Consider the following 26186-nt stretch of genomic DNA (forward strand, 5'->3'; position numbering starts at 1 on the left):
GGGAGCTGAAAGTCCCAGTTGCCCAGCGACAGCCCCAAAACCTGAAGAATCTGGAGAAGGTCTGTATGGAGGTGTGGGCCAAAATCTGCTGCAGTGTGTGCAAACCTGGTCAAGAACTACAGGAAACGTATGATCTCTGTAATTGCAAACAAAGGTTTCTGTACCAAATATTAAGTTCTGCTTTTCTGATGTATCAAATACTTATGTCATGCAATAAAATGCAAATTACTTAAAAATCATACAATGTGATTTTCTGGATTTTTGTTTTTGATTCCGTCTCTCACAGCTGAAGTGTACCTATGATAAAAAATGACAGACCTCTACATGCTTTATAAGTAGGAAAACGTGCAAAATCGGCAGTGTATCAAATACTTGTTCGCCCCACTGTATGTATGTATACATTTTTTTTTTACAAAAACGTGATAATTAACTACAATGACCATAATCAATTGCGCAACGGCTTAAACTTGTCCGTTCTGTGTGGAGCAGACACAGAGACTGAGAGAAGAGAGACGTGCGATCAAGAGGGATAGAAAGCAGTTGCTTCGCGAGCCTGAAAATACATGATCTAAGTCAGGGGTGTCAAACTCATTCCAGAGGGCCGAGTGTCTGAGGCTTTGTTTGGGGGGGATTTTCCATTCAATTAAAGACCTAGACAACCAGGTGAGGGGAGTTCCTTGTACTTAATTCAATCAATCAAGTACAAGGTTTGAGCAAAAACCCGCAGACACTCGGCCCTCCATGGAATTAGTTTGACACGTGAGATTCCGTGGGGCAGCAGGTAGCCTAATGGTTAGAGTGTTGGGCCAGTAACCAAAAGGTTGCTAGATCAAATCCCCGGGCTGACAAAGTAAAAAAATCTGTCATTCTGTCCCTGAACAAGGCAGTTAACCCACAGTTCCTAGGCCACCATTGTAAATAAGAATTTGTTCTTAACTGGCTTGCCTAGTTAAATAAAGGTCAAATTAAATAAAAATACTTTGAAGAACTACTTAAATTGTGATTTTATCAGACAGTATATGCAGGAGATCTAAAGAGATGAGATGATGACTTGGAATGAAATGATAAAGTCATCAAATAAAATATTTTATTCAAGTAAAGTAATGTGAAAAAATGTTGGTTAATAAGTGATAAGCAGTAATGGGCAGTCACTAACACCAAGGGATTTTCATTAACGGTTTAATTCAGCATTCAACACACAATGCATAGTGCATATACTGTCTAAAAAAAATATCCAAACGGAAATGGATAACCGTGATTACTTTTTAATAATCGAACGGAAACCGAACCGACCTCAAAAAGCACTAATCGCTCAGCACTAACGGCAAGAAAGCACTCCTACTAGGTTATCGTATAGTCAACACAGAGGAGCAGCAGAGTCATGTCAGCAGGCCAAATGGGGAGTTTGGGACTAACTAAATGAAACCTCCTCCTCCTTCCATTCTCCCACTATGATGATTAAAGAGCCATATAAATCTCTGGGTCAGCCACTAAGGACTGGTAATTGGAGAGAGATTCTGTTTGGAGAAAATGAAGAGGAAACAAACAGCGGCTGATGAAAAATGAGCGTGAGCAGATTTGTAGCTAATTATAGTGCATCCACAGCTCTCTCTCTCGCACAAGTTTCACACAATGCTCACACTGTATGTGGGATGCTCAGCCATCCCTACTGTCTCCAGCATGTGCTATCTCCAGCATGTGCTACAGTAGGCTGGCGTTGACACCCTCTCACACACAAGCCATGACGTTCAGCAAGGTGCAGGGCTGTTAATGAGCAGTCTTGGTGGCTTTTCTCTCCCACCATTGTTCATGTATTCAAGTAGGGTGCTTTGTATTTGGGGTCAGAGGAAGGCAGTCTCCTGAGAGGTTTCCTCCATGCCAGACAGAACACATTCGCAGAGAGAACAGGGCTATGACCTAACGAGGAGTCAAACAGCTGACAGTTGTCAAACAAAAAGATGTCAAATTAACCAGGGCTTTGTTGTGAAATATTTTCTTTGTTTTTCCCAATGGGGAAAAATACAGTTAATAGCTTGTCTTGACAAAGATATTTACATGAATGGTGCATAAGGTATGAGAACAATAATACGAGGGTGTATGAAAACAAAGTACATAATAGTCAGTAATAACCAATCTACAAGATTATCACAGCATCCCATTTCAGAATGATGCAACTGTTAAAGTTGCATCAATAGGCCAACTGCATTTAGAGCTAGTTAAACCATATTAATGCAAATCCACAGTAAGGTTTCTCTATCCTACCTGCATTTAACCAGTGGTTATTACCTAAAGCTCAGAGCCTCCTCAGCCCCAGTGCCAGCAAGGCTGTAAACCAAACATGACATTCCTCTGCATTAGTGTCCTATGAATCCAGACACCTCCCAAGCCCCACCTGTCTGCAGTTATCACTGCTGTGCCCACTCCCATTAGCTGAGATGGGAAAGGGTTGCTTTGCTTTTAGGCTGCCCCTCTCCATAGGCTTTAATGCCCCTGAGCAGCATATTTGTTAGACTGTTATTCAGCAAACAAGCTGTGACTCCAATTCCCCGCTCAGTGACAGACGGAGGGGAACGGAGGGGGGGGGGGCTTCACCCCTTAGGCCGGAGAGGAGATGGGTTCACGCAGGGCCAAGTGAGTTTGATCTCATCTCTCTGTCCAGGGGTTGGAGGCCACATGTCAATTTGTGAACGAGTGAGGACTCAGAAGGGAAATATGGGTTGAATTAGACAGCCCACAATGAGGCAAAATTAAGTCAGAATTGTGTTTGTGTGCGGGTGCTAAATATTGAGAGCACTGAGATAGGCCTTTCTGTTCTCATCGGTTTGTCAGTTGTGTTCTCATGCATTCTATTCTCTTACAATGACGGCTAGGCCGTCACTGTAGATAAGCATTTGTTCTTAACTGACTTGCCTACTTAAATAAAAGGTTAAATAAAAAAGTTTAAAATGTTGACCTCCCCACTCCAGTCCACGTTTCTGCTGTTGCACGGGAGAAAGAAGCCTTTGACATTACAAAAGGAAATGTCATGTCAGTCATCAGTGAAATGGATACAACAACCACCAGACATAGGGAGCCTTCCAGTGTGAGAGCACGGGAGATAAGCAGGGGTTGTAGCGTCGAGCTACTGAATCCCTGCACCGACACAAAATCCTTGAAGAAAAGTAATGGTGGAGATAGAATTCAGAATCCCAGGAGAAATACAGGCTAAACAACAGGTAAAAACAACTAGGCCAATATCCCAGAGTAGATTCGTGTGTGACATGAGGATCTAGGGTACATCTCTATGGGACTAGAAAGAGATTAAAGAGATCTTCATCTCACAGTGGAGTGCTCAAATCTATTATTTTCCTCAGGTCCTGGGTAAAAACAAAAAAAATAACATTTAATTTCAGACTTGACGAACATCAGGCAGGCAACATTTGAAACGTCAGCCATGAAAAATCGATGGCAGCCAAATAGCCATTCTGTTGACTGCCTGTTGACTGCCGCAGACAATATGCAGCCAGCAAAACGGAACAAATTAAAAATGGACATTTACTTGAAGCATTTTAATTAGTTGTGCTGCTGACAATGGCAGGGACTTATGCTCCAATAACTACTGCTTGAGCAAGGACAGGACAGTCAGTGGTTAGAGAGGTTTTACTCTCCCCACTACATGGCTATGTTTTCTATCAAGGACAGTAACCCAGCACTCAGCCCATTGTCCCATTAAGGAAGATGGGAAGGGAGAGATCCAGATTGAATGAAATATGGCTCTGTCTTCTGCTGGGAGGAGTTGATCAGACCGTGAAACTGCCAATTTAACTTGCCAAATCCCAAGTGAGGATTTAGGCATGACATTAAAAGACGCAATGACAGCATTGAGATACCAATATTTGTACGATATTGTATGTAGCTTTCAAGGGATGAAAAAAACTACACAGGCCGGAGAAAAAGGCACGAGAGCTGGACTAAGCAGACACTCTCCATGCAATAATCTCTAAAATAAAATATTGTATCAATGTTTTCCCCATTCAGCTTGTTTGTGTAACTGACATTAAAACGAGTTAGGGACAAACCCAAAAGACTCCATCAAAGTGAGCTTCCGGAGAAGAGCATGAAATTCAGGGCAGGAAAACGTGAAATCCCATAAATAAATCCTCCATAAGCCAATTCCTGTCAATACACACCGTGTGCCTTCAACCCAAAGCACCTCATTCACAAACATGACACAACAGCACCAGAAAATGGAAAGATGCTATTCGCAGGAGAAATAATCTCATAAAACCATTAAGGGAACAACGTAGGTGCATTATGGGGGATTACACCAACTCCTCATACACATTCCATTTCTCTGCCACTTCTGTGGAGCAAATACTGCTCACTGAAATCCTGTAACAAGTTTAAGAAGCCCATCCTTGCAGTGGAGCATAGCCTACGTACATTTTTAGGCCTATGTGAGCAATGTTATTGTGACCATGTCGGAGTGTGTGTGTGTGTGTGTGTACTTGCAAACCTATTTGATTCCTGTAGTGAACATGGCTTCACTCCAGATGCCCCTCAAGCTACTTAATCAGAACAATGTGGGTTTGACAAAGATTTGACTTAGAGAGAGCAGTTACATATTTCCATGTTGAGTGAGTGCACACAGTAGATCTTTCAATAAAAACTATTTATTCAAGCAATTTAGTGTTAAGCTTCAGGCAGATACTGCTGTTTGTTTGGTCTTTATGGATGGACCCTGTTTGGTATTATGCTAATATACCACTATAAGCCTGGAGGGGGAGAGTGCTACACATAAGAGGATTGCACTGGAAACAGCAGCACAACCAGAGGCCACAGACATACTGTATACAGTACATCAGTGAGAAATTAGATTCTTTATTTATTCATTCATGTATCTATACAAACTGATGTAAACAAATGTACTGTATGTTCGAACCTCTGCCAGCTTTCCAGGAAGAGAAACGGCGTAAACATTGCACCTCAAAGCCTGGTCCCTCACTAGCCACGCTGTGCTCGTTTTAATTCTGTAATTATTAAAATTAGGAGCGAACACTGGGAAGCAAGTCTAGAATTTATGACAGAATGTACTGTTCCATGTTAAGGTCGGTACAATACCATTATGAGACATAAGCTAATTTCATCCTTTCGTGATTGCAATATCTGTATAAAATCTGCATGGCTGTTATATCATGTTAATTTACAGCATACGTCATGAATGTTACATGCAGGCCTACAGTAGATCTTTAAAAACAGGTAGGCCAATGTCAAACACGTGGTAGCCTAATCAATATTACAGAAACCAGAAATTATTCTGTATGAAAAAAAAAAAGAAACGCAATGCTTCTAACATGCAAAATGTGACTCAAAACAGGCCAAACTACTAAATATGCCTTTTAAAATTGACCAGTTCTGAATCCCTTTATAAAGTCCCACTACAGTAACGTTGATATGAGGCAAATCTGTTTCCCTCACATTACACCAACAATCAAATTCTCTCTGACAGAAAAAACTATTCCTAATTGGATTCTGCGGGAAGCGTTGCAAAGCCACGTTGCCTAGCGACAAGCTATATGATAGTATCAGTTTGGTGTCTTTGAGCATAATGACATTTATAATTATTTGGCAATTACCACTTTTTTCTAATGACTTCTCACAATCCGATTCCCCGGCATAGCAAAACCATTATAGAGATATAAAACTGTGATACCAACCCCAGGGTACCTCAACGTTCTAGTAAAATATAACCAATAAAATGAAATGAAAAACCCCTCAAGGTTGTTATGTGATGCTATAGGAGTATTGGAGCTCGTTGGCACGTCACGCATCTATTCCTCGGCTTATTGTGTCAGTACTGACTTGGTGACCTGGGTAGCAGTAGAACCACTCAAGTATGTCGGAATTAGCCAATTAGGAGCCTTTTTACAGGGATACTTAACCATCTGTAGTTGTCACAACCTGCTCATCTTAATAAACTACCAGAACATACAGCTGAAGTCGGAAGTTTACATATACCTTAGCCAAATACATTTAAACTCAGTTTTTCACAATTCCTGACATTTAATCCTAGTAAAAATTACCTGTCTTAGGTCAGTTAGGATGACCACTTTATTTTAAGAATGTGAAATGTCAGAATAATAGTATTTATTTCAGCTTTTATTTATTTCATCACATTCCCAGTGGGTCAGAAGTTACATACACTCAATTAGTATTTGGTAGCATTGCCTTTAAATTGTTTAACTTGGGTCAAACGTGTTGGGTAGCCTTCCACAAGAAGTTGGGTGAATTTTGGCCCATTCCTACTGACAAAACTGGTGTAACTGAGTCAGGTTTGTAGGCATCCTTGCTCATACAAGCTTTTTCAGTTCTGCCCACAAATTTTCTATGGGATTGAGGTCAGGGCTTCGCGATGGCCACTCCAATATCTTGACTTTGTTGTTCTTAAGCCATTTTGCCAAAATTTGGAGATATGCTTGGGGTCATTATCCATTTTCAAGACCCATTTGCGACCAGGCTTGAACTTCCTGACTGATGTCTTCAGATGTTGCCTCAATATATCCACATAATTCCCCTTCCTCATGAAGCCATCTATTTTGTGAAGTGCACCAGTCCCTCCTTCAGCAAAGCACCCAAACAACATGATGCTGCCACCCCCGTGCTTCAAGATTGGGATGGTGTTCTTCAGCTTGCAAGCCTCCTCTTTCCTCCAAACATAACAATGATCATTATGGCCAAACAGTTCTATTTTTGTTTCATCAGACCAGAAGACATTCCTCCAAAAAGTATGATATTTGTCCCCATGTGCAGTTGCAGTCTGGCTTTTTTTCATGGGGGTTTTGGAGTAGTGGCTTCATCCTTGCTGAGTGGACTTCCAGGTAATGTTGATATAGGACTCGTTTTACTGTGGATATAGATACTTTTGTGCCGGTTTCCTCCAGCATCTTCACAAGGTGCTTTGCGGGTGTTCTGGGATTGAATTGCACTTTTCGCACCAAAGTATGTTCATCTCTAGGAGGCAGAGCGCGTCTCCTTCTTGAGCGGTATGGCGGCTGCGTGGTCCCATGGTGTTTCTAATTGCGTACTATTGTTTGTACAGATGAACGTGGTACCTTCAGGCGTTGTAAATAGCTCCCAAGGATGAACCAGACTTGTGGAGGTCTACAAAAAATTTTCTGAGGTCATGGCTGATTTCCTTTGATTTTCCCATGATGTCAAGCAAAGAGGCACTGAGTTTGAAGGTGGCCTTGAAATACAGCCACAGGTACACCTCCAATTGACTCAAATGATGTCAATTAGTCTATCAGAAGCTTCTAAAGCCATGACAATTTTCTGGAATTTTCCAAGCTGTTTAAAGGCCCAGTCAACTTAGTGTATGTAAACTTCTGACCCACTGGAATTATAAGTGAAATAATCAGTCTAAACAATTGTTGGAAAAATGACTTGTGTCTAGCACAAAGTAGATGTCCTAACCGACTTACCACAACTATAGTTAGTTAACAAGAAATTTGTGGAGTGATTAAAAACAAGTTTTAATGACTCTAACCTAAGTGTATGTAAACTTCCGACTTCAACTGTAGATGAGGAGGATTGAACAGACAACACCAGAAGTGGAAGAGAGCGATGAGACATGATACAGACTGGCCATGTAATACTGTAGAGGGTGACAGCGGCAGCTGGACAGTCCAATTTACAGCTTAAATAGGCCTCGACATTGAACAGGAAGCAATTTCAGATCTCTTAAAAGGAGTCGCGGGTAGAGGGTCACTGGATGCAGCTCGGCTGTGTATGTTTACAGTTTTAAACACCACTAAAATTGGAGCCGCGACACGGGATGACCCTCCTCTGATCATCCCTGGATAGGACGCATGATAATAAAATACCTCTCTGTGACACTGCTGACCAGGCCACAAAGATAGCAAGTGGTGGTCCAAACCAAATGAGGTCCACTTAAAATGTTCCACACAAAAACCTAACATGATTTCCCACTTATTGTACCGGCTGTAGTCGATTCGCCAAAACAGTCCCTTTTGTGAATCCTATGGGGTATTGGAAAACATAGGAACAACTTTGCACACTCTTGATTTCTAGTACAGGCTATACAGTCATGTCCGAGTCTCTATCTCCCCATGCTTCGAGAGGCTGGCAGGTGCCGTGGAAAGACAGAGCTCTAATTCACCTAATTCTCTAATCAATTTCCTCCTGAAAAAGCAGTATCCCCACTCCCACACTAAGCTCTTCACAGCTAAACGTGGCTGCACCACACACACATTGCAGAGGACAATATAATTGTACATTTCAGTGCTATTTCTAATCAGCAGCAATTTTCTCTACAGGTGTATAGTCTCTGAATGTTTTATATATATATATATATAATTATTTTTTACATTTGCAGATTGACAATCAGTGAAACAACAAAGTGTTTCCATGGCGACATAGCAGTCTCCTGGTTTGGGTGCCTGCACTCGAGCCAGGCTCCTGCCAGTGTGACGTGTGCCCCGGGGCTCAGGGCTCTGCTTCTCTGTAGACCTAGGCAAAAATCCCCTAGGACAGGTGCTCTAGTCTCTTGCAGCAGCCTCTTGCACAAGATGAATATGAGAAGCAGGCAACGAGCAGCCATTCAAACTGACTGACTAGTTGAATCTGTGAGTTGTAAGATTCCTGCTTGCATTTTACAAAAGTGGTCAACACCCACAGTTCCAATCCTCGCTCCAGCACAGATTTTTATTTTATTTTTATAAATCATAAACCAAACTGTAACATAGACTTCCTTGCTAAATTACAGACAGGCTAACCTTTAAGATACTCTCTCCAGCTGGGCTGGCATGTCCAAAAGAATATGCTTTCTAATCCCTTAGCAGCTTAAATATGAATGATTATGCTCTGGTTAAATTGTCACAGCTCAGTAAGCAAATACCCCAAAAAGATACCTACCGTAGGTCAGACACGACAGCAGTCTCTGTGATTGTCTTAATATGAGATTTAACTTCCTGGGAGAAGTAAAAAAAGCTAAAACGTCAGGACCATAAGTCTAAGTGACAGCTTTTGTCAGATGGCATTTTGTGGAAAAAGAGAAAGCCAGTAAAACAAGAAGAAGCCCAATTTATTTATTCAGTGGTGAGGAAAATGGGAATTCCTCTCTCTCTTAGTCAACTTGAAAATTGTTTAACTATAATATATTTTAATACAATTGTTTGGAGCTTAAGGAACTCAGGAGAAAGTTTGTGTTCCACACAATATAAATAAAAAGTGATAATTGTCTTGACAGATCATCTACCCAGCTGTCTCATGAAACTTGTAGAATAGGCCCTAGGGCCGGGACGATACCAGTACTGCGATACTCATTAGTCCCACGGCAAGGAAGCAAAACACAAAGCGGATTTAACTTCTTCAGGAAGTCATATTTATTTATATTTTTCAAGCTATAGCACGCAATGTTTGGAGTGCTTCAAATTTGGTCTGCTACGTGTTTTCATTTTTGCCATGGGGGAAAAAAATATTGCGATACTGGCCCTAGTAGACCGACATTCTCTCCAAGGGTTGAATAGCACAAGGTAACCCACAAACTGATCCCAATACAGACGGGAAATCTTTAGCAAGTTACTACGTCATATCAATTCAAAAATATATGAAGAGAAGAAGATGGGCTGCCAAGAACGGACTCAACTTCCTCGCTTTTGTATACAGTGTGTGAAACACCGATTTTGACCATCTATACAAGCATCTACTTACCAAGCTCCAGAAGAGTGCCCAATTCCCCAGAATGAATTCACTACTCTCGACTCTAATGCTAAAGAGACTGATCACACAGCCATTAGACTGCCATGCCACATTGTCCCTATGTTTCATTGTAGAACGTGAGTCTACAGACTCCAATCTTGCTGAAGAAATGGAAAAGATATTACACACCAACACTACACACACCATGTCCTGCATTAGTCTAATCTGGTATCGTTCCCAATTAGCTTCCATCCAGCCTTACTGTAATGCCAGATTACTGAGTCTGGCAATGCAAGGTTCCAATAAACCATTTAGGACATTTGCCTACTCACCGGCGGTGAAATCCTTGTTTAGGTCGATGAAAGCATTGGAATGAGGGACACGCATCTTGACACGTGAACTTAGAGCTGCCTGCCACACTGCGTTCCTGTGAGGAAAGAAAACAACATGATTCATGTGCTCAAGCAGACATTCTGAAAAAACACAGAACCAACCAACAAAGGTGCTGTTTTTAACACTGCATACATCTACAATATTTCAATGTATTGCAATTGAGTTTTGTCAAGACATGGATAATCATGTAAAATAAAACAATGTTTATGGGGACTGCAAAGCATTGGGTCACTTTTCTAATCTCCACTTTACCTTCCAGTAAGATAGCAGACTTCAGTGGAGAAATCAGCAGAAACTCCAAAGATGTCTGGAATCATGTCCCCATTGAAGCTGCGTAAGAGAATTTCATTTATAAAACCGTCAAAACTGCCTACCCATGAGCAAGATCAAAGGACAAAGTTTAGGTAAACAGTATTGCTTGCATGGAAACTCATCATAGAAAAGAACTGCTACAGGTGATTTGTAATATATATTTTTTACATGCTTAACCTACTCCATTATCAGAGGTTGGTCCACAAATGTCTTATTAAGGTCCGCTTGCCCATCTGCAAAACCAGATAAGAGATGTTAATCAGTTAGCTATTTAATAACAGAAGTTAACTTTCTGTATTAGAGTACATTATTTTTGTTCTACAAGCCTCAAACGTTGTATTCCATAAGCCTGAATCTAGTCCTAATAGAGCAACAATTTACCCAGGGTTTGGTTGTTTCCCCAGAATACAAAAACCATTGTGTCTGAGGTGGCCTTGGTCTTGAGCTGAACTGTAAGAAGCACATCCATCTGAGAATCTCCATCGTAGTCTCCAGGAACAACACCAGTTATGATACAATTGCTGAAAGAGGAAAGACATTCACTGAGTGCCTGCTGTTGACATAAGCCAGTAAAGAACAGCATAGGGCTTATCTCAGTGACAGCTACAATCATCTTGTGTCAATCTACCCTAACCCACAGGGTTTGCCTGGACATTGTGGAATTATTGATGCTTCAAGATGAGAAGTGGTGTGTGCACTAATACAATTGAAAGAATAAGATCAGAAACTTACGCGGGCAAAGCCTTTTTAGGGATATGGACTTTTGGCTTGAAGTATGGGGCTTTCAGATCAGCCAAGAATATCACCAACTCAGATTCTAAAAGTTCAATCAAATATGCAATAAAAACAAGTTCACAAAATGCTTACTTTCATACCCAGCACAGCACAGTCACATAACCATATCAGCAATGCAGTGACACATTCATTGGTGACCTATACCCATTTTATGTTTTTGTTTCATTCTAGTTACTAGGCTACTGTGTCTTGTAATGTAGGTAATGCCAGAGGTGGAACAAGTACACAATTGTCATACTTGAGTAAAAGTAAAGATACCTTAATAGAAAATGACTCAAGTAAAAGTCACCCAGTAAAATACTACTTGAGTAAAAGTCTAAAACATTTCTGGTTTTGAATATACTTAAGTACAGTGGTGGGAAAAGTAGTCAATTGTCATACTTGAGTAAAAGTACAAAGTAAAAGCTATACCTCAAATTCCTTATATTAAGCAAACCAGACGACACAATTTCCTTATTATTATATATTTTTTTGACAGCCAGGGTCACACTCCAACACTCAGACATCATTTACAAACTAAGCATTTGTGTTTAGTGAGTCTGCCAGATCAGAGGCAGGAGGGATGACTATGGACGTTCTCTCAGTCCGTCAATGGGACCATTTCCTGTACTGCTAAGCATTCAAATTGTAACAAGTACTTTTGGGTGTCAAGGAAAATGTATGGAGTAAAAAGTACATTATTTTTATTAGGAATTTAGTGAAGTAAAAAATATAAATAGTAAAGTAAAGTACAGATACCCCAAAAAACAACTTAAGTAGTACTTTAAAGTATTTTACTTAAGTACTTTACACCACTGTATAATGCATTGAACACTCAATAGCTTTTCAAGCAGAGAAAATAGATTGCTACGTCATCACTGTTTTTATTGTTTTGCATTTCCTGTCTCTATATCCAAGACAGGCACCCGTTATGTACTATCCCTATTAGTCAATATAGGCAAGAGCAAATTGTATCCAGTGGTAAATAATTGTGTTAGCTACATGACTAACTAACTGCTTACCAGACAATATGACAGCACTCAACAGCTTGGTTTAGCTAGCTAGATTAGCTAGCATCCTATGAGTTTTTGGAACACATGTCATTAATTAAAGTAGTCTCATCTAGTATCTAGCTAAAGTTTCTATATTATTCACTAACGAAATTAATCCTATTGAAAGGGCAATACAAAACACTGAACATTATTCTAGCCAGCTAGCTAACGTTAGCTTACTCACGTTCTCTGATGATGAAAATATCGGTCTGTTTATCCGAGTTGAAATCACCAAACGCAGCCACAGTACCATGATTTTCAGACCCGAACAAGTCAGTTGTTACATCTTGAAGAGCAGATGCTGAATACTGCCCTGCAAAATACACAGTAAATGTAAAAATCTTGAAAAACAAAATCCTCATAGTTGTTCAAGTCAAACAACACAAACTGGAATACTGCAGTGCGCGTTTGGTTTACGGCAGAAATGACGGCAAGAATTGCATTAAGCATAAACTCGTGGGGCTTGACACTTGTCAAAAAATAACACAATCGACAGTCTTATTTAGTCGTAAATATAAAGGTAAAGAGCATCAATGGCACAAGAGGGAGATAGAATATTGACATGTTAATAAATGGGTGATGTGACGTCACACCATCAGCGCTTCCTCGTTTGCAGCAGTGTCACAACGTGCTGTTACTTGGTAAACACAGAGAACCGACCAACATGTCGAGCTTGGCAGATGTCGGCAGGAAACTCCTGGAAATCAAAGCCAGACAAAAACGTTCAGGTTTGGCATATTCACTTGCTTGACACTGCATTATCTGCAAACCTCTGCGAATGTCCTGAGTGAAACATCAACGAAACAGATTATATACATTCCTTGCCTGCTATAGCCCACTACAGTGGGCATGCATGAGCATGAAAGGTCAAGTTTGCAGCTACTGGAGCTATTTTAAGATTTTCACATCAGGTGTTGCCTCTCTACCCTTGCCGTTTGTGTTAGGCTACATAAAACAGCAATGTTATCATATTGAAAGAGAATAAATGTACATGCTGGCCAGGGAAGGCTGGTGGGAGGACGGGCTCATTTTAATGGTTGGAATGGAATACATGTAACGGAGTCAAACATGTGGCTTCCATGAGTTTGACTCCATTCTATTTAATTCCATTCCAGCCTGTACAATGAGCCCGTCCTCATATACATGTAGCTCCTCCCACCAGCCTCCTCTGATGTATGCTATGTTCCTCGTTTATCAGGCCAGATGCCATTACATTACCCAACATGGCAACCTGCTCACATAGACAGTGTAGGGGTAGGCAATGAGATTCAGCCATTTTTGTTGGGGTGCCGAAAGAGATTATATCGGAAAATAACAATCATTGCATACCTTGATTATATTGAGACACGATCAAATATGGCAGGTAGCCTAGCAGTTAAGAACGTTGGGCCAGTAACCGAAAGGCCGCTGGTTTGAATCCCCGAGCCTACTAGGTGTAAAATCTGTTAATGTGCCCTTGAGCAAGGGGGTGGAATCATTCGCGGGCTTTGCCTATGTCCATGTCTTATAACTCATATACTGATTTTGATTATGATCCGTGGTTAATCAAGCCTGCTGTCAATTAAAGGCCTCATGCAATTTTTCATTACATTTTTTTTATTCAACAATAAAGGCAATAGTACGGTATTTAAGAAATATTTGATCATAATAATTGTAATTTGTTGAGTATCACTCATACAAACATAGTTTGACGAATGAATGCCTTAAAATATGTTTTGACATTTACGAACTTTTATTTGAAAAAAGACACATTCAGACATTAAGCTAATTCAAACCATCATTACTAGTTCACTCATCTTAACCATCCTATGCCAACATATCATTTCCAAGTAGGCTAATCTTTTAATGATCATTGTAGGCTACATGGCGTATTCATGTTTTGTCATTTGTTGTCTGTTTTGTAGCCACCTAATATTAACTTGCTATGTGATTCATTATTGATTTTTTTTTCTTAAGCCGCTCTACTAACCCTCCTGTGAATTGCTGTAGATTTGTAATTTAGCTGAGAGGATTGCCCTTTTCCTCACCTTTTGAAAATGGCCAGCTCGGAATGTGAGATTTCCAAAGCTCCTCGGAAACTAAAAAGATATGGTAAGTAGTGAATTGAGTATATGTAACTATTCTCCAGGTCGTTGCTGTAAATGAGAATGTGTTCTCAGTCAACTTACATGGTAAAATAAGTTTAAAAAAGAGGTAGCAAAGCCTTTCAAACTGGGTTGAACTAAGTCTAGATTTAATCGAGTGTAATGCCTGTATATCATTCTATGAGAAAATTATCAGGATGACATCACTCCAAATTATACATTTCAATGATTAATCTTGCCAGTCAGAGGTTTTTATTACTATACCACCCTAGTATCATATGTCAGTTTCAGTGGAGGGTGCTGAGGGGAGGATGGCTCATAATAATGGCTAAAACGGAGCAAATGGAATGGCATCAAACACATGGAAACCATTCCGATTCAGGATTTACCACAAGCCTGTCCTCTCAAATGAAGCTGCTACCATCCTGCTGTGTTCAGTTTTCTTCAGATGAATGGTATGATATGCTGATAATGCTGTAATACACTTTTATTACTACTGTCTACGTGGCTTGGTCAGGATGCTATACCAATATACCAGTCTTGGATATAGGCTACGTTCAATACATGGGGTAGATTTTGTGAGATACAATTGGGTATACACTACTGTATCTAAAAATGATCCAGGTAATCAAGTTGTCGTCATAATTCACTTTTTTATTTTGCTGCCCCTATGATTGACAGTCTCTCCCTAGGGTTACCACCAAATGTAGTACAACCAATATACTGTTGAATGGAAATAGAAAATGATACTAACCAGTATTCAATTCATAAGCCTAGTATTAACAAATATTGAACTCTCTCAGTGAAGTTAATCACACAATATTTTCCAACAACCACAGACTTCGATCCATGTTTCTATGCAGTAGAAATGAAATAAAACCTTTAATTTGCATATTAGCCTCACACTGCCTCTGCGGAGTTATCTTGAAAAGTGATGGCTTTGTCCCTACTACTTAAAAGCTGATGGAAATTATGGTAATTTCACTGGAAATGTGGATTTTTCTGTACCTGAGGTATTGACCCAAGGTCGATCCCATTAAAATGTAAATCACTCCAAAATAAAAATTTGTCTGAAATAGTGGTCCAACAGATGGGGCTCCCCTAAAATTCCCTTGGTTCTGAAGAAAGCTTGAAATGGTGGCAAGTTCCATTATATTTTAAATTTGTGCTCAGCGTATGAAATCACAGTTTTTGCTGGAGGCTTGTTTTGATATTTACAGTGACTAAATGTGAGTTGGAAATGGGGCCATGTCGTGATTGCATGCGTCAATGCATTGTGGTTTTTGTGTGACTTGGACTGTTCATTGTATTCTGACGGAAATCACAAAAAATGACTGATACTGATTTACTTTGACAATGTGTTTAGGATGTTGCTCTTCAATCCCATGTGTAGTTAAAGTCTTATCTAAAACCATTCTGTAAAATATGTTTAGCATTTAGGTCTAAATACATTTGTTTCTGAAGATGTGTGATAGAAGTGCTGATAACTAGGAACCTTTGTGGCATCAGTCTTACAGCCTAATACTCCCCAAGTGCTCATGGGAGTCTTTATTTGACATATAGTTACTGTAGTGTGTGTCTCCAGAGTGTGTCGGAAGGTACCATTGAGGCACCTGAGACATGAACAAATGACCTCCAATTGAGCTCTAGCTCAACAATGAATGTTCTGTCAAGAATTGTGTTTTGTATCTCTCCTCAGGCTCCATCTATGAACCTCTCAAGCTCTCCATTCTCCACCGGGAGGATGAGCCACTATGGGAGAAACTTGACCGCTACTACAATGCGGGTAAGCACTGTGATTGTGATTAAAGTACTTACTATTTCAAATCCTTGTTTTGAAGACGTCCTCAAAGGTGGGGTCCTTTCGAGCTTATTCGGCTACTTCTAGGGGGTGTAGCTTTACAGTATTTAGGTTTGAAACATGGATTTAATTTGGTATGTTACTCTTAGGGCTCTATTTTAACAAAGCTGACGCAATGGTAAATCTAAGTGCAGGTGGTAGCGCTATTGTTTCAGGGATGTGTATTTGAGCTATTTTCACTATTTTCACTATCACAATTATTGGCGCAATTTGTTGGTGTTGCCACGAAAGGTCTGGATTTTGACAAATAAACAAGTTGAGGCTTGGCCCCTCACTGGCCCAATCAGAATGTGCTCCATGGCAAAATATGTGTTGCTTCAGGTTGTGTATTTACAGACTTTTATGTATTGCCTTGGTAACAACTCCAATATCAATGTTAGTCCGTTATAGTTTTTTAAATGGCTTACAGAAACAAAATAACAAAATGTAGAACTATCCCATCTTTCCTCAATAGGTTAACTTGAACCCATTTGCAGTCCACAGTGTTCTGAGTAATTGCATGGCTTCAATAGCATTCCCACTGATATAGAGGCGAGGCCTACTGCAAATTGTATTATGGCTGAGCATGGACATGCCAAACATTGTCATTAAGCAATATTACATTCATTATTGATAAAGCCTAAAAAGAGAACTAATAATTCTAATCAAATTCTTAACGAAACAAAGAAACAACTTGTTTTAAAATGTCACACATACAGGCACCATAATTTCTCTCCGTAGGCATATCCTCTCTAACTTGATGTATGATTACTGCCCCGTAACACTCATGTTGGTAGCCATGAAGTGCTTTGAAAGTCTGGTCATGGCTCACATCAACAGCATCCTCCCGGATACCCGAGACCCACTCCAATTCGCATACCGCCCCAACAGATCCGCAGATGACGCAATTCTCACCTATGTGAGAATGCTGTTCATTGACTACAGCCCAGCGTTCAACACCATAGTGCCCACGAAGCTCATCACTAAGCCAAGGACCCTGGGACTAAACACCTCCCTCTGCATCGGGATCCTGGACTTCCTGATGGGCTGCCCCCAGGTGGTAAGGGTGGTCAACAACATGTCTGCTATGCTCAACACTGGGGGCCCTCAGGGGTGTGTGCTTAGTCCCGTCCTGTACTCCCTGTTCACGACTGCGTGGCCAAACACGACTCCAACATCATCATTAATTTGCTGATGACACAACAGTGGTAGGCCTGATCACCGACAACGATGAGACAGGCAGTGTGGTGCCAGGACAACAACCTGTCCCTCAATGTGAGCAAGACAAAGGAGCTGATCGTGGACTACAGGAAAAGGCGGGCCGAACAGGCCCCCATTAACATCGTCGGGGCTGAAGTGAAGCGGGTCGAGAGTTTCAAGTTTCATGGTGTCCACATCACCAACAAACTATCATGGTCCAAACACACCAAGACAGCCGTGAAGAGGGCACGACAACAACTTTTCCCCCCTCCGAAGACTGAAAAGATTTGGCATCGGTCCCCAGATCCTCAAAACGTTCTATAGCTGCACCATCGAGAGCATTCTGACTTGTTGCATAACCGCCTGGTATGGTAACTGCTCGGCATCTGACCGTAAGGCGCTACTCCCCAATTTCGTGGTACTTTTGTTAAAACCAGCTTTTGATTGGTCGGCACTGCCTGAAATTAGCACTTTGGATCATGCTTCTAAGGACACACCTCAAATATTTCCACTCTGCCCATCTGACCGTCAGCAAGCGGATTTTCAAGACCCGATAAATTGACAAACCTGGCGTTAGGGCTGTAGATAGCCATTGGGAAATTTCAAACTAACGTGCATTTGATACTAGCGCTGCCTTAACACTTCCCGAAAATAGAGCCCATGGGCTCTAATCTGAGTCTGTCTGAGTCAGGTCACGCCTTCCTCTGTCTGAGTCAGGTCAAGTTACCGCACCATTGGCAGACATGTCACAACCCATTGGTCAGTTGTGTTGATGACAGGGGGTGCATGGATACAGCGTGGCAACAGATTTCATGACTTTCTTCATTAAAGGCAGGACACCCTTTGCTCAGTGTGGAAACAGAGGAAGTGTATTGCATTACATTGTAATTTTATGAAGGATAGAATGTAGTCTATTGTGATCTGTGCTTTGCTGTGACCTGGGGCTGTGGTCTAAATGCTATACCTATGTTCAAGACCAATTACTTTTCAAGGGCAATACAGCTTCTATTATGTTTTATGTTGTGAGCCTATTTGAATAAAGGAAAAATAAATGTTTGTTCTACTGAAGACAGGCAACAAAGATACTTGAGCGAGTTATCAGATATTGCCCATGTTTTTGGGGAGCAAACTTGATCAATATGGTGTCATGCGTCATGTTTGAAAATCAAGAGGGTTGTATTATTTGTGTATCCACCCCGTAGGCTAGTATAAGACAGCTGTAGAGAAAAGACAGCATACTTGTGAAATTTTGATGAAAAAGGTTTCCCCGAAGTGAGGGTTGCTTCACAGGCTGTCTAGGTTGAAATGAGGATGCTACAGGAAAAGCAGCCAAGTGAAAGACAGTAGGGGAGCAACTGGTCCCTCATCTGAAACCAGTCCTGCAGTGTGAAGTCATGGTGACAGACATCCCTAAAGAGAACAACATATCAGTGTTTCCCACCACCTGGGCTCCCTGGATGAAAGTGAATCTCACTCATTACTCATGAATGTTGTATTCATGTTACCCCTGTAGCTTTGATATGTTTGGTGCATGTTTTGTTCTCCAAGGTAAACGGCTGCAATTTTAGCTTTTGCAATAATGTGACAGCACACTTTTTGTGGTGTAGACTATATTGTAGTAATATTTTACACAGTGCTTTTCCCATTCCCTTTTCTGCTCAGTCTGATTGGTCAAAGTTCAGAAAGCTTAAGATTGCTCTAGGTGAGGTTGTGAGTGATTTGTTCTACTAGCAATGAATGAAAGAGTACTGCAACAATAACATGCATCAAAGCCCCCTGTTGCTCTCTCAGAAACGTTCTCTGTGAGATAACAATATGTTGAAATGTTCTTGCTTAATTTTGTGGTCTGGACATAGCAGTTGAATGTGCTTGCTTAATTTTAGCAGGGAGCATAGCAGCAGTTGTTATCGCCATTGCACAGGCCAGTGGATGAATATCTTCTTTTTGGCCTCAGAGGTAATGAAATGATGATTCGATTTCCATTTTCTACCAAAAAAGTGCAATTGTAAAGCCAGTGGCATTACATGCTCTTAGGATGCAGTGTGGACTTATTCCCTATCATTCCTGAGTAAAAGACATTAGGGACATCACTGTCCCTCACAGTTTGTCTTCTTTTTCTCCTGTGTGGGCCTCGGGTTTCCTATTTATGTGGTAATGTGGCCACACTCCAGTGCCTCTTATTTCATTCTCACACTTGATTATAGTGGAGGCATAGGGCTCGTCCTGACACTGGCTCGGGGAGATTAAGAAATGTTTAAAAAAAAGCTTTATGTTTTGTTGTGGAGGTTTCTTTTACCTCTTTCTTTATTTCACTCACTGTCTGGGAGCAGAGGAATGGCCCATTCTAAGAAACAGCGTTAGGTGTTGATTTAGTGGGACATTAGGTTGATGGATGATAATATCATCATATGAGACTGAGCAACTCCAACCTCAGTTTATTTGCAACTAGAATGCTGTTGTGTCTTTTGGAGTTAGAGAATAATAACATATTTTACTGTGGTTTTGATTCAGAGGAGTCTTACTAAGGTGCCATTTTTCTTCTGATGTGCCTCCAAATACATTATATTGCCGTTTCCAAATCTAAAGCAGAGATTGAATGTGAGAAAAGTGAGTCAATGTAGGTTACATTTATGGACCCAGCAGCCGAGTTAGCTGGGCTTGGAGCAGAAACAGTTGAGTCGAAGAGTCAGAGGATCAAATCAAATTGTATTTGTCACAAACACATTGTTAGCAGATGTTAATGCGAGTGTAGCAAAAGGCCTGTGCTTCTAGTTCCGACAGTGCAGTAATATCTAACAAGTAATCAAACAATTCCCCAACAACTACCTAATACATACAAATCTAAAGGGGTGAATGAGAATATGTACATGTAAGTATATGGATGAGTGATGGCCGAGCGGCATAGGCAAGGTGCAATAGATGGGATAAAATACAGTATATATGTGATTATGAGTAATGTAAGATATGTAAACATTATTAAAGTGCCATTATTTAGAGTGCATTGTATGACGTGACTAGTTATCCATTTATTAAAGTGGCCAGTGATTGTGTCTCAGTGTAGGCAGCAGCCTCTCTGAGTTAATGATGGCAGTTTAGCAGTCTGCTGGCCTTGAGATAGAAGCTGTCATACAGTCTCTCGGTCCCAGCTTTGATGCACGTGTAGTGACCTCGCCTTCTGGATGGTAGCGGTGTGAACAGGCAGTGGCTCAGGTGGTTGATGTCCTTGATGATCTTTTTGGCCTTCTTGTGACATCGGGTGCTGGGGGGGGCAGCTACCTCTGCTGTTTCCTTTTTCCTTTGTTTTGTTGACTTTGAGTGAGGGGTTGTTTTCCTGACACCACACTCCGAGTTCCCTCACCTCCTCCCTGTAGGCCGTCTCGTTGGTAATTTAGTAATCTTGTTGGTAATCAAGCGCACTACCGTTGTGTCGTCTGTGAATTTGATGATTGAGTTGGATGTGTGCATGGCCACACAATCATGGGTGAACAGGGAGTACAGGAGGGGGCTGAGCACACACCCTTCTGGGGCCCCAGTGTTGAGGGTCAGCGAAGTGGAGATGTTGTTTCCTACCTTCACCACCTGGGGGCAGCCCGTTAGAAAGTCCAGGACCCAATCGCACAGGGCGGGGTTGAGACCCAGGGCCTCCAGCTTGATGATGAACTTACATTTACATTACATTTAAGTAATTTAGCAGACGCTCTTATCCAGAGCGACTTACAAATTGGTGCATTCACCTTATGACATCCAGTGGAACAGCCACTTTACAATAGTGCATCTAAATCTTTTAAGGGGGGGGGGGTGAGAAGGATTACTTTATCCTATCCTAGGTATTCCTTAAAGAGGTGGGGTTTCAGGTGTCTCCGGAAGGTGGTGATTGACTCCGCTGTCCTGGCGTCGTGATGGAGTTTGTTCCACCATTGGGGGCCAGAGCAGCGAACAGTTTTGACTGGGCTGAGCGGGAACTGTACCTCCTCAGTGGTAGGGAGGCGAGCAGGCCAGAGGTGGATGAACGCAGTGCCCTTGTTTGGGTGTAGGGCCTGATCAGAGCCTGGAGGTACTGAGGTGCCGTTCCCCTCACAGCTCCGTAGGCAAGCACCATGGTCTTGTAGCGGATGCGAGCTTCAACTGGAAGCCAGTGGAGAGAGCGGAGGAGCGGGGTGACGTGAGAGAACTTGGGAAGGTTGAACACCAGACGGGCTGCGGCGTTCTGGATGAGTTGTAGGGGTTTAATGGCACAGGCAGGAGCCCAGCCAACAGTGAGTTGCAGTAATCCAGACGGGAGATGACAAGTGCCTGGATTAGGACCTGCGCCGCTTCCTGTGTGAGGCAGGGTCGTACTCTGCGGATGTTGTAGAGCATGAACCTACAGGAACGGGCCACCGCCTTGATGTTAGTTGAGAACGACAGGGTGTTGTCCAGGATCACGCCAAGGTTCTTAGCGCTCTGGGAGGAGGACACAATGGAGTTGTCAACCGTGATGGCGAGATCATGGAACGGGCAGTCCTTCCCCGGGAGGAAGAGCAGCTCCGTCTTGCCGAGGTTCAGCTTGAGGTGGTGATCCGTCATCCACACTGATATGTCTGCCAGACATGCAGAGATTAGATTCGCCACCTGGTCATCAGAAGGGGGAAAGGAGAAGATTAATTGTGTGTCGTCTGCATAGCAATGATAGGAGAGACCATGTGAGGTTATGACAGAGCCAAGTGACTTGGTGTATAGCGAGAATAGGAGAGGGCCTAGAACAGAGCCCTGGGGGACACCAGTGGTGAGAGCGCGTGGTGAGGAGACAGATTCTCGCCACGCCACCTGTTAGTAGCGACCTGTCAGGTAGGACGCAATCCAAGCGTGGGCCACGCCGGAGATGTCCAACTCGGAGAGGGTGGAGAGGAGGATCTGATGGTTCACAGTATCGAAGGCAGCCGATAGGTCTAGAAGGATGAGAGCAGAGGAGAGAGAGTTAGCTTTAGCAGTGCGGAGCGCCTCCGTGATACAGAGAAGAGCAGTCTCAGTTGAATGACTAGTCTTGAAACCTGACTGATTTGGATCAAGAAGGTCATTCTGAGAGAGATAGCGGGAGAGCTGGCCAAGGACGGCACGTTCAAGAGTTTTGGAGAGAAAAGAAAGAAGGGATACTGGTCTGTAGTTGTTGACATCGGAGGGATCGAGTGTAGGTTTTTTTCAGAAGGGGTGCAACTCTTGCTCTCTTGAAGACGGAAGGGACGTAGCCAGCGGTCAGGGATGAGTTGATGAGCGAGGTAAGGTAAGGGAGAAGGTCTCCGGAAATGGTCTGGAGAAGAGAGGAGGGGATAGGGTCAAGCGGGCAGGTTGTTGGGCGGCCGGCCGTCACAAGACGCGAGATTTCATCTGGAGAGAGAGGGGAGAAAGAGGTCAGAGCACAGGGTAGGGCAGTGTGAGCAGAACCAGCAGTGTCGTTTGACTTAGCAAACGAGGATCGGATGTCGTCGACCTTCTTTTCAAAATGGTTGACGAAGTCATCTGCAGAGAGGGAGGAGGGGGGGGGAGGGAGGATTCAGGAGGGAGGAGAAGGTGGCAAAGAGCTTCCTAGGGTTAGAGGCAGATGCTTGGAATTTAGAGTGGTAGAAAGTGGCTTTAGCAGCAGAGACAGAGGAGGAAAATGTAGAGAGGAGGGAGTGAAAGGATGCCAGGTCCGCAGGGAGGCGAGTTTTCCTCCATTTCCGCTCGGCTGCCCGGAGCCATGTTCTGTGAGCTCGCAATGAGTCGTCGAGCCACGGAGCGGGAGGGGAGGACCGAGCCAGCCTGGAGGATAGGGGACATAGAGAGTCAAAGGATGCAGAAAGGGAGGAGAGGAGGGTTGAGGAGGCAGAATCAGGAGATAGGTTGGAGAAGGTTTGAGCAGAGGGAAGAGATGATAGGATGGAAGAGGAGAGAGTAGCGGGGGAGAGAGAGCGAAGGTTGGGACGGCGCGATACCATCCGAGTAGGGGCAGTGTGGGAAGTGTTGGATGAGAGCGAGAGGGAAAAGGATACAAGGTAGTGGTCGGAGACTTGGAGGGGAGTTGCAATGAGGTTAGTGGAAGAACAGCATCTAGTAAAGATGAGGTTGAGCGTATTGCCTGCCTTGTGAGTAGGGTGGGAAGGTGAGAGGGTGAGGTCAAAAGAGGAGAGGAGTGGAAAGAAGGAGGCAGAGAGGAATGAGTCAAAGGTAGACGTGGGGAGGTTAAAGTCGCCCAGAACTGTGAGAGGTGAGCCGTCCTCAGGAAAGGAGCTTATCAAGGCATCAAGCTCATTGATGAACTCTCCGAGGGGACCTGGAGGGCGATAAATGATAAGGATGTTAAGCTTGAAAGGGCTGGTAACTGTGACAGCATGAAATTCAAAGGAGGCGATAGACAGATGGGTAAGGGTAACTTGGAGGGTACTATGGTGTTGAATGCTGAGCTGTAGTCAATGAACAGCATTCTTCCATAGGTATTAATTTTGTCCAGATGGGATAAGACAGTGTGCAGTACGATGGCGATTGCGTCATCTGTGGACTTGTTGGAGCTGTATGCAAATTGAAGTGGGTGGCCGGATTTGCCGAGGTCAAAATAGGTGATATTTATTAAACAGTGCAGGTGACGAGAAGTCTGGGTCCTGAGCCTACAGATGATGATAAATTATGAAAATGTGTTGAAAGAAAGTACAAAATAATACATTTGCCAATACTATAATAACCAGACAAAATCACAGGGCCAAACGGCCGTAATCTTACACATCTGACCTGGGCCGTGTTCAGCAAGAAAACAGAAATGGCGCTTCAAGAACTAAAATCTGTGAATCTACTGGTACGCGCTCACTAGAAGCTAGTTCACAGTGTTGGTGAGACAGTGGTGAGGAGAAATAAGTTGGTGTTTCCAATTCTGGCGTTTATTATTTATATTACCAAGCACATTACAAGGAAGTATCGTTGGATACAAAATAATAAATTGTCCAGAGCATGTGGGGAGAAATGGCGGGAAATGAACACAGCAATTTTTCGATCAGCTTTCTTTTTACATTCACAATGCCAGGGGAAGCCCCAATACGATGCTACTTTTTAACTCTGGCTAACATATGAAATTGGCCAGAAGAAGCACTGTCCGTTTGTGTTTTTTTCCCAAGCAGCCTCTGGGGTCAAAGTCATTTTCACTGCCGAGGTACTGAAGGGTTTATTAATATTCTGCTTAATTCTCTCCATTGCCTCTTTATCCCGGCTATGCTGACTTTGTCTCTTTGAATTGACCCGGACTCTCTTTAACAAACGATCTGGCAGAATGGATGGTCCCTTCATTTGCTCTGGCATAATGTGGTGATGAAAAATGAAGTACCCTGTTCAGACAGATTATTCATCTGGAGGGGTAGAGGGTGGTGTGGTGACAGATACATTCCTGTGATTCCAGGCCTTCTGTTTTAGTGTGACTTTATTTAAGCTAAATAATATTTAGAGGATTTCCATGAAGATAAACATGTGTGTCACTCTGGAATGTATATGACCTGAAGACCGAAGTTAATGCTACCTTCACATGTGCAGTAACACACCTTGTTAGGATGTCTGGTTTTACAACAATAACTACACAACATGCAGCTGTTTAACATACCTTTATATTCCATTCCATTTCACAATTTGCAACAACCAACAATGTTAATGGCCCAATGTAGCCATTTTTATATCAAGTCATTTCTGGGTAACAATTAAGTACCTTACTGTAATAGTTTTCCACTACAATGGACAAAAAACTATTTATCAATCAATAATGTAGCTATGACTGTCTGGGAGTGGTCTGAGTAAGCTTAAAACTGTCAGAGAGGTTTGTAACTCTCTCTAACCAATTTACCGCACGGTGACGTCACCAGGCAAGCCTAAACTCTCGCCCACGCAAACAGGCTGATTATAAGGTCCTGTGTAGATTGCATTTCTAACCAGCAACTACCAGGAGATAACACTGGTCAATGTTTGTTTCATCAGCTGTTGTACAATATTATACACAACAAAAAATATAGTTGAAAGCCTGAGGGATCACCCTGTCTCTCTCTTGTTTCTCTCTCTCTAGTGAAGACCACCATTCTGAACTACCAGAGCCCTACCACTGGCCTCTTCCCTACCAAGACATGCTCCAGCTGCAAGGAAGCCAAGGTGCGGGACTCCCTGTATTGTGCAGCCAGTTCCTGGGCCCTGGGTCTAGCTTACAGGTGACAACACACACACACACACATACACTGTATCCACAGCCACCTTAGATCACTGTACATTTTAAAGTTGATCTTAATAATTCATCTAGTACAACCTTAGTTAATGGGCTCCGCCAGGGACCAATATTCTTAATCAAAGCAGACGGCTTTTGTAATGTCAAGGGGGTGCTGCGTACTGCTGCTGCCCACTTAATAGAGCATCCGGACTGCACTGAGTGCATAAAACATTAGGAACACCTGCTCTTTCCATGACAGACTGACCTGGGGAAAGCTATGATCTCTTATTGATGTCGCTTGCTGAATCCGCTTCAATCAGTGTAGATCAGGTATTCCCAAACTGGGAAGTGAAGTGGTTACGAGCAAGCAGTTGCTCCCGACGCCACTTGGGTACACTGCAGCATCCACCGAGAGGCTCTTGCTGCCAAAGGATTGCCTGACCACTTGAAAGATGTTTTGGACATAAAGCAAGGCCCCTGAACTCTCGTGTAGTTTCAACACTATGCAATGATATGGGCAGCGACTATTTAATGTTTTTACAAGCTGGTTATCAAGGGGCAAAGTATTGACCCGTTTTTTAAAATTTAGAGACAAGCTTAAATTGTTCTTTACTGACCATCATTTTCACTTGTCTGACCGCTTGCAT

General features: G+C 42.4%; 2 protein-coding genes across 4 annotated transcripts in view; one reads left to right on the forward strand and one right to left on the reverse strand.

The window, feature by feature from the left end:
• LOC118393749 (T-cell immunomodulatory protein-like) overlaps window positions 1-12779 on the reverse strand; it is a 125516-nt gene extending 112737 nt beyond the window's left edge. Inside the window, exons 1-6 of the mRNA XM_035786790.2 lie at window positions 12415-12779; window positions 11137-11221; window positions 10786-10925; window positions 10586-10637; window positions 10345-10422; window positions 10032-10126 (exon numbers count right to left, since the gene is read on the reverse strand). Of these exons, the coding sequence (XP_035642683.2) occupies window positions 10032-10126; window positions 10345-10422; window positions 10586-10637; window positions 10786-10925; window positions 11137-11221; window positions 12415-12592 (628 nt within the window). The 5' untranslated portion in view covers window positions 12593-12779. The remainder of the gene's footprint in view (window positions 1-10031; window positions 10127-10344; window positions 10423-10585; window positions 10638-10785; window positions 10926-11136; window positions 11222-12414) is intronic.
• A 52-nt stretch (window positions 12780-12831) lies between these two features.
• LOC118393748 (phosphorylase b kinase regulatory subunit beta-like) overlaps window positions 12832-26186 on the forward strand; it is an 83721-nt gene continuing 70366 nt past the window's right edge. For 2 of the 3 annotated variants that reach the window (XM_035786788.2, XM_035786787.2), the window contains exons 1-3: window positions 12832-12958; window positions 16014-16100; window positions 25405-25543. In XM_035786788.2, coding sequence (XP_035642681.1) covers window positions 12895-12958; window positions 16014-16100; window positions 25405-25543 — 290 coding nt within the window. In that variant the 5' untranslated portion in view covers window positions 12832-12894. Of the gene's footprint in view, window positions 12959-14219; window positions 14322-16013; window positions 16101-25404; window positions 25544-26186 lie in introns of all 3 variants that reach the window. The other variant, XM_035786789.2, reaches the window with a different exon arrangement.

The sequence above is a fragment of the Oncorhynchus keta genome, chromosome 14 (assembly GCF_023373465.1).
Source record: "Oncorhynchus keta strain PuntledgeMale-10-30-2019 chromosome 14, Oket_V2, whole genome shotgun sequence".
NCBI lineage: Eukaryota > Metazoa > Chordata > Actinopteri > Salmoniformes > Salmonidae > Oncorhynchus > Oncorhynchus keta.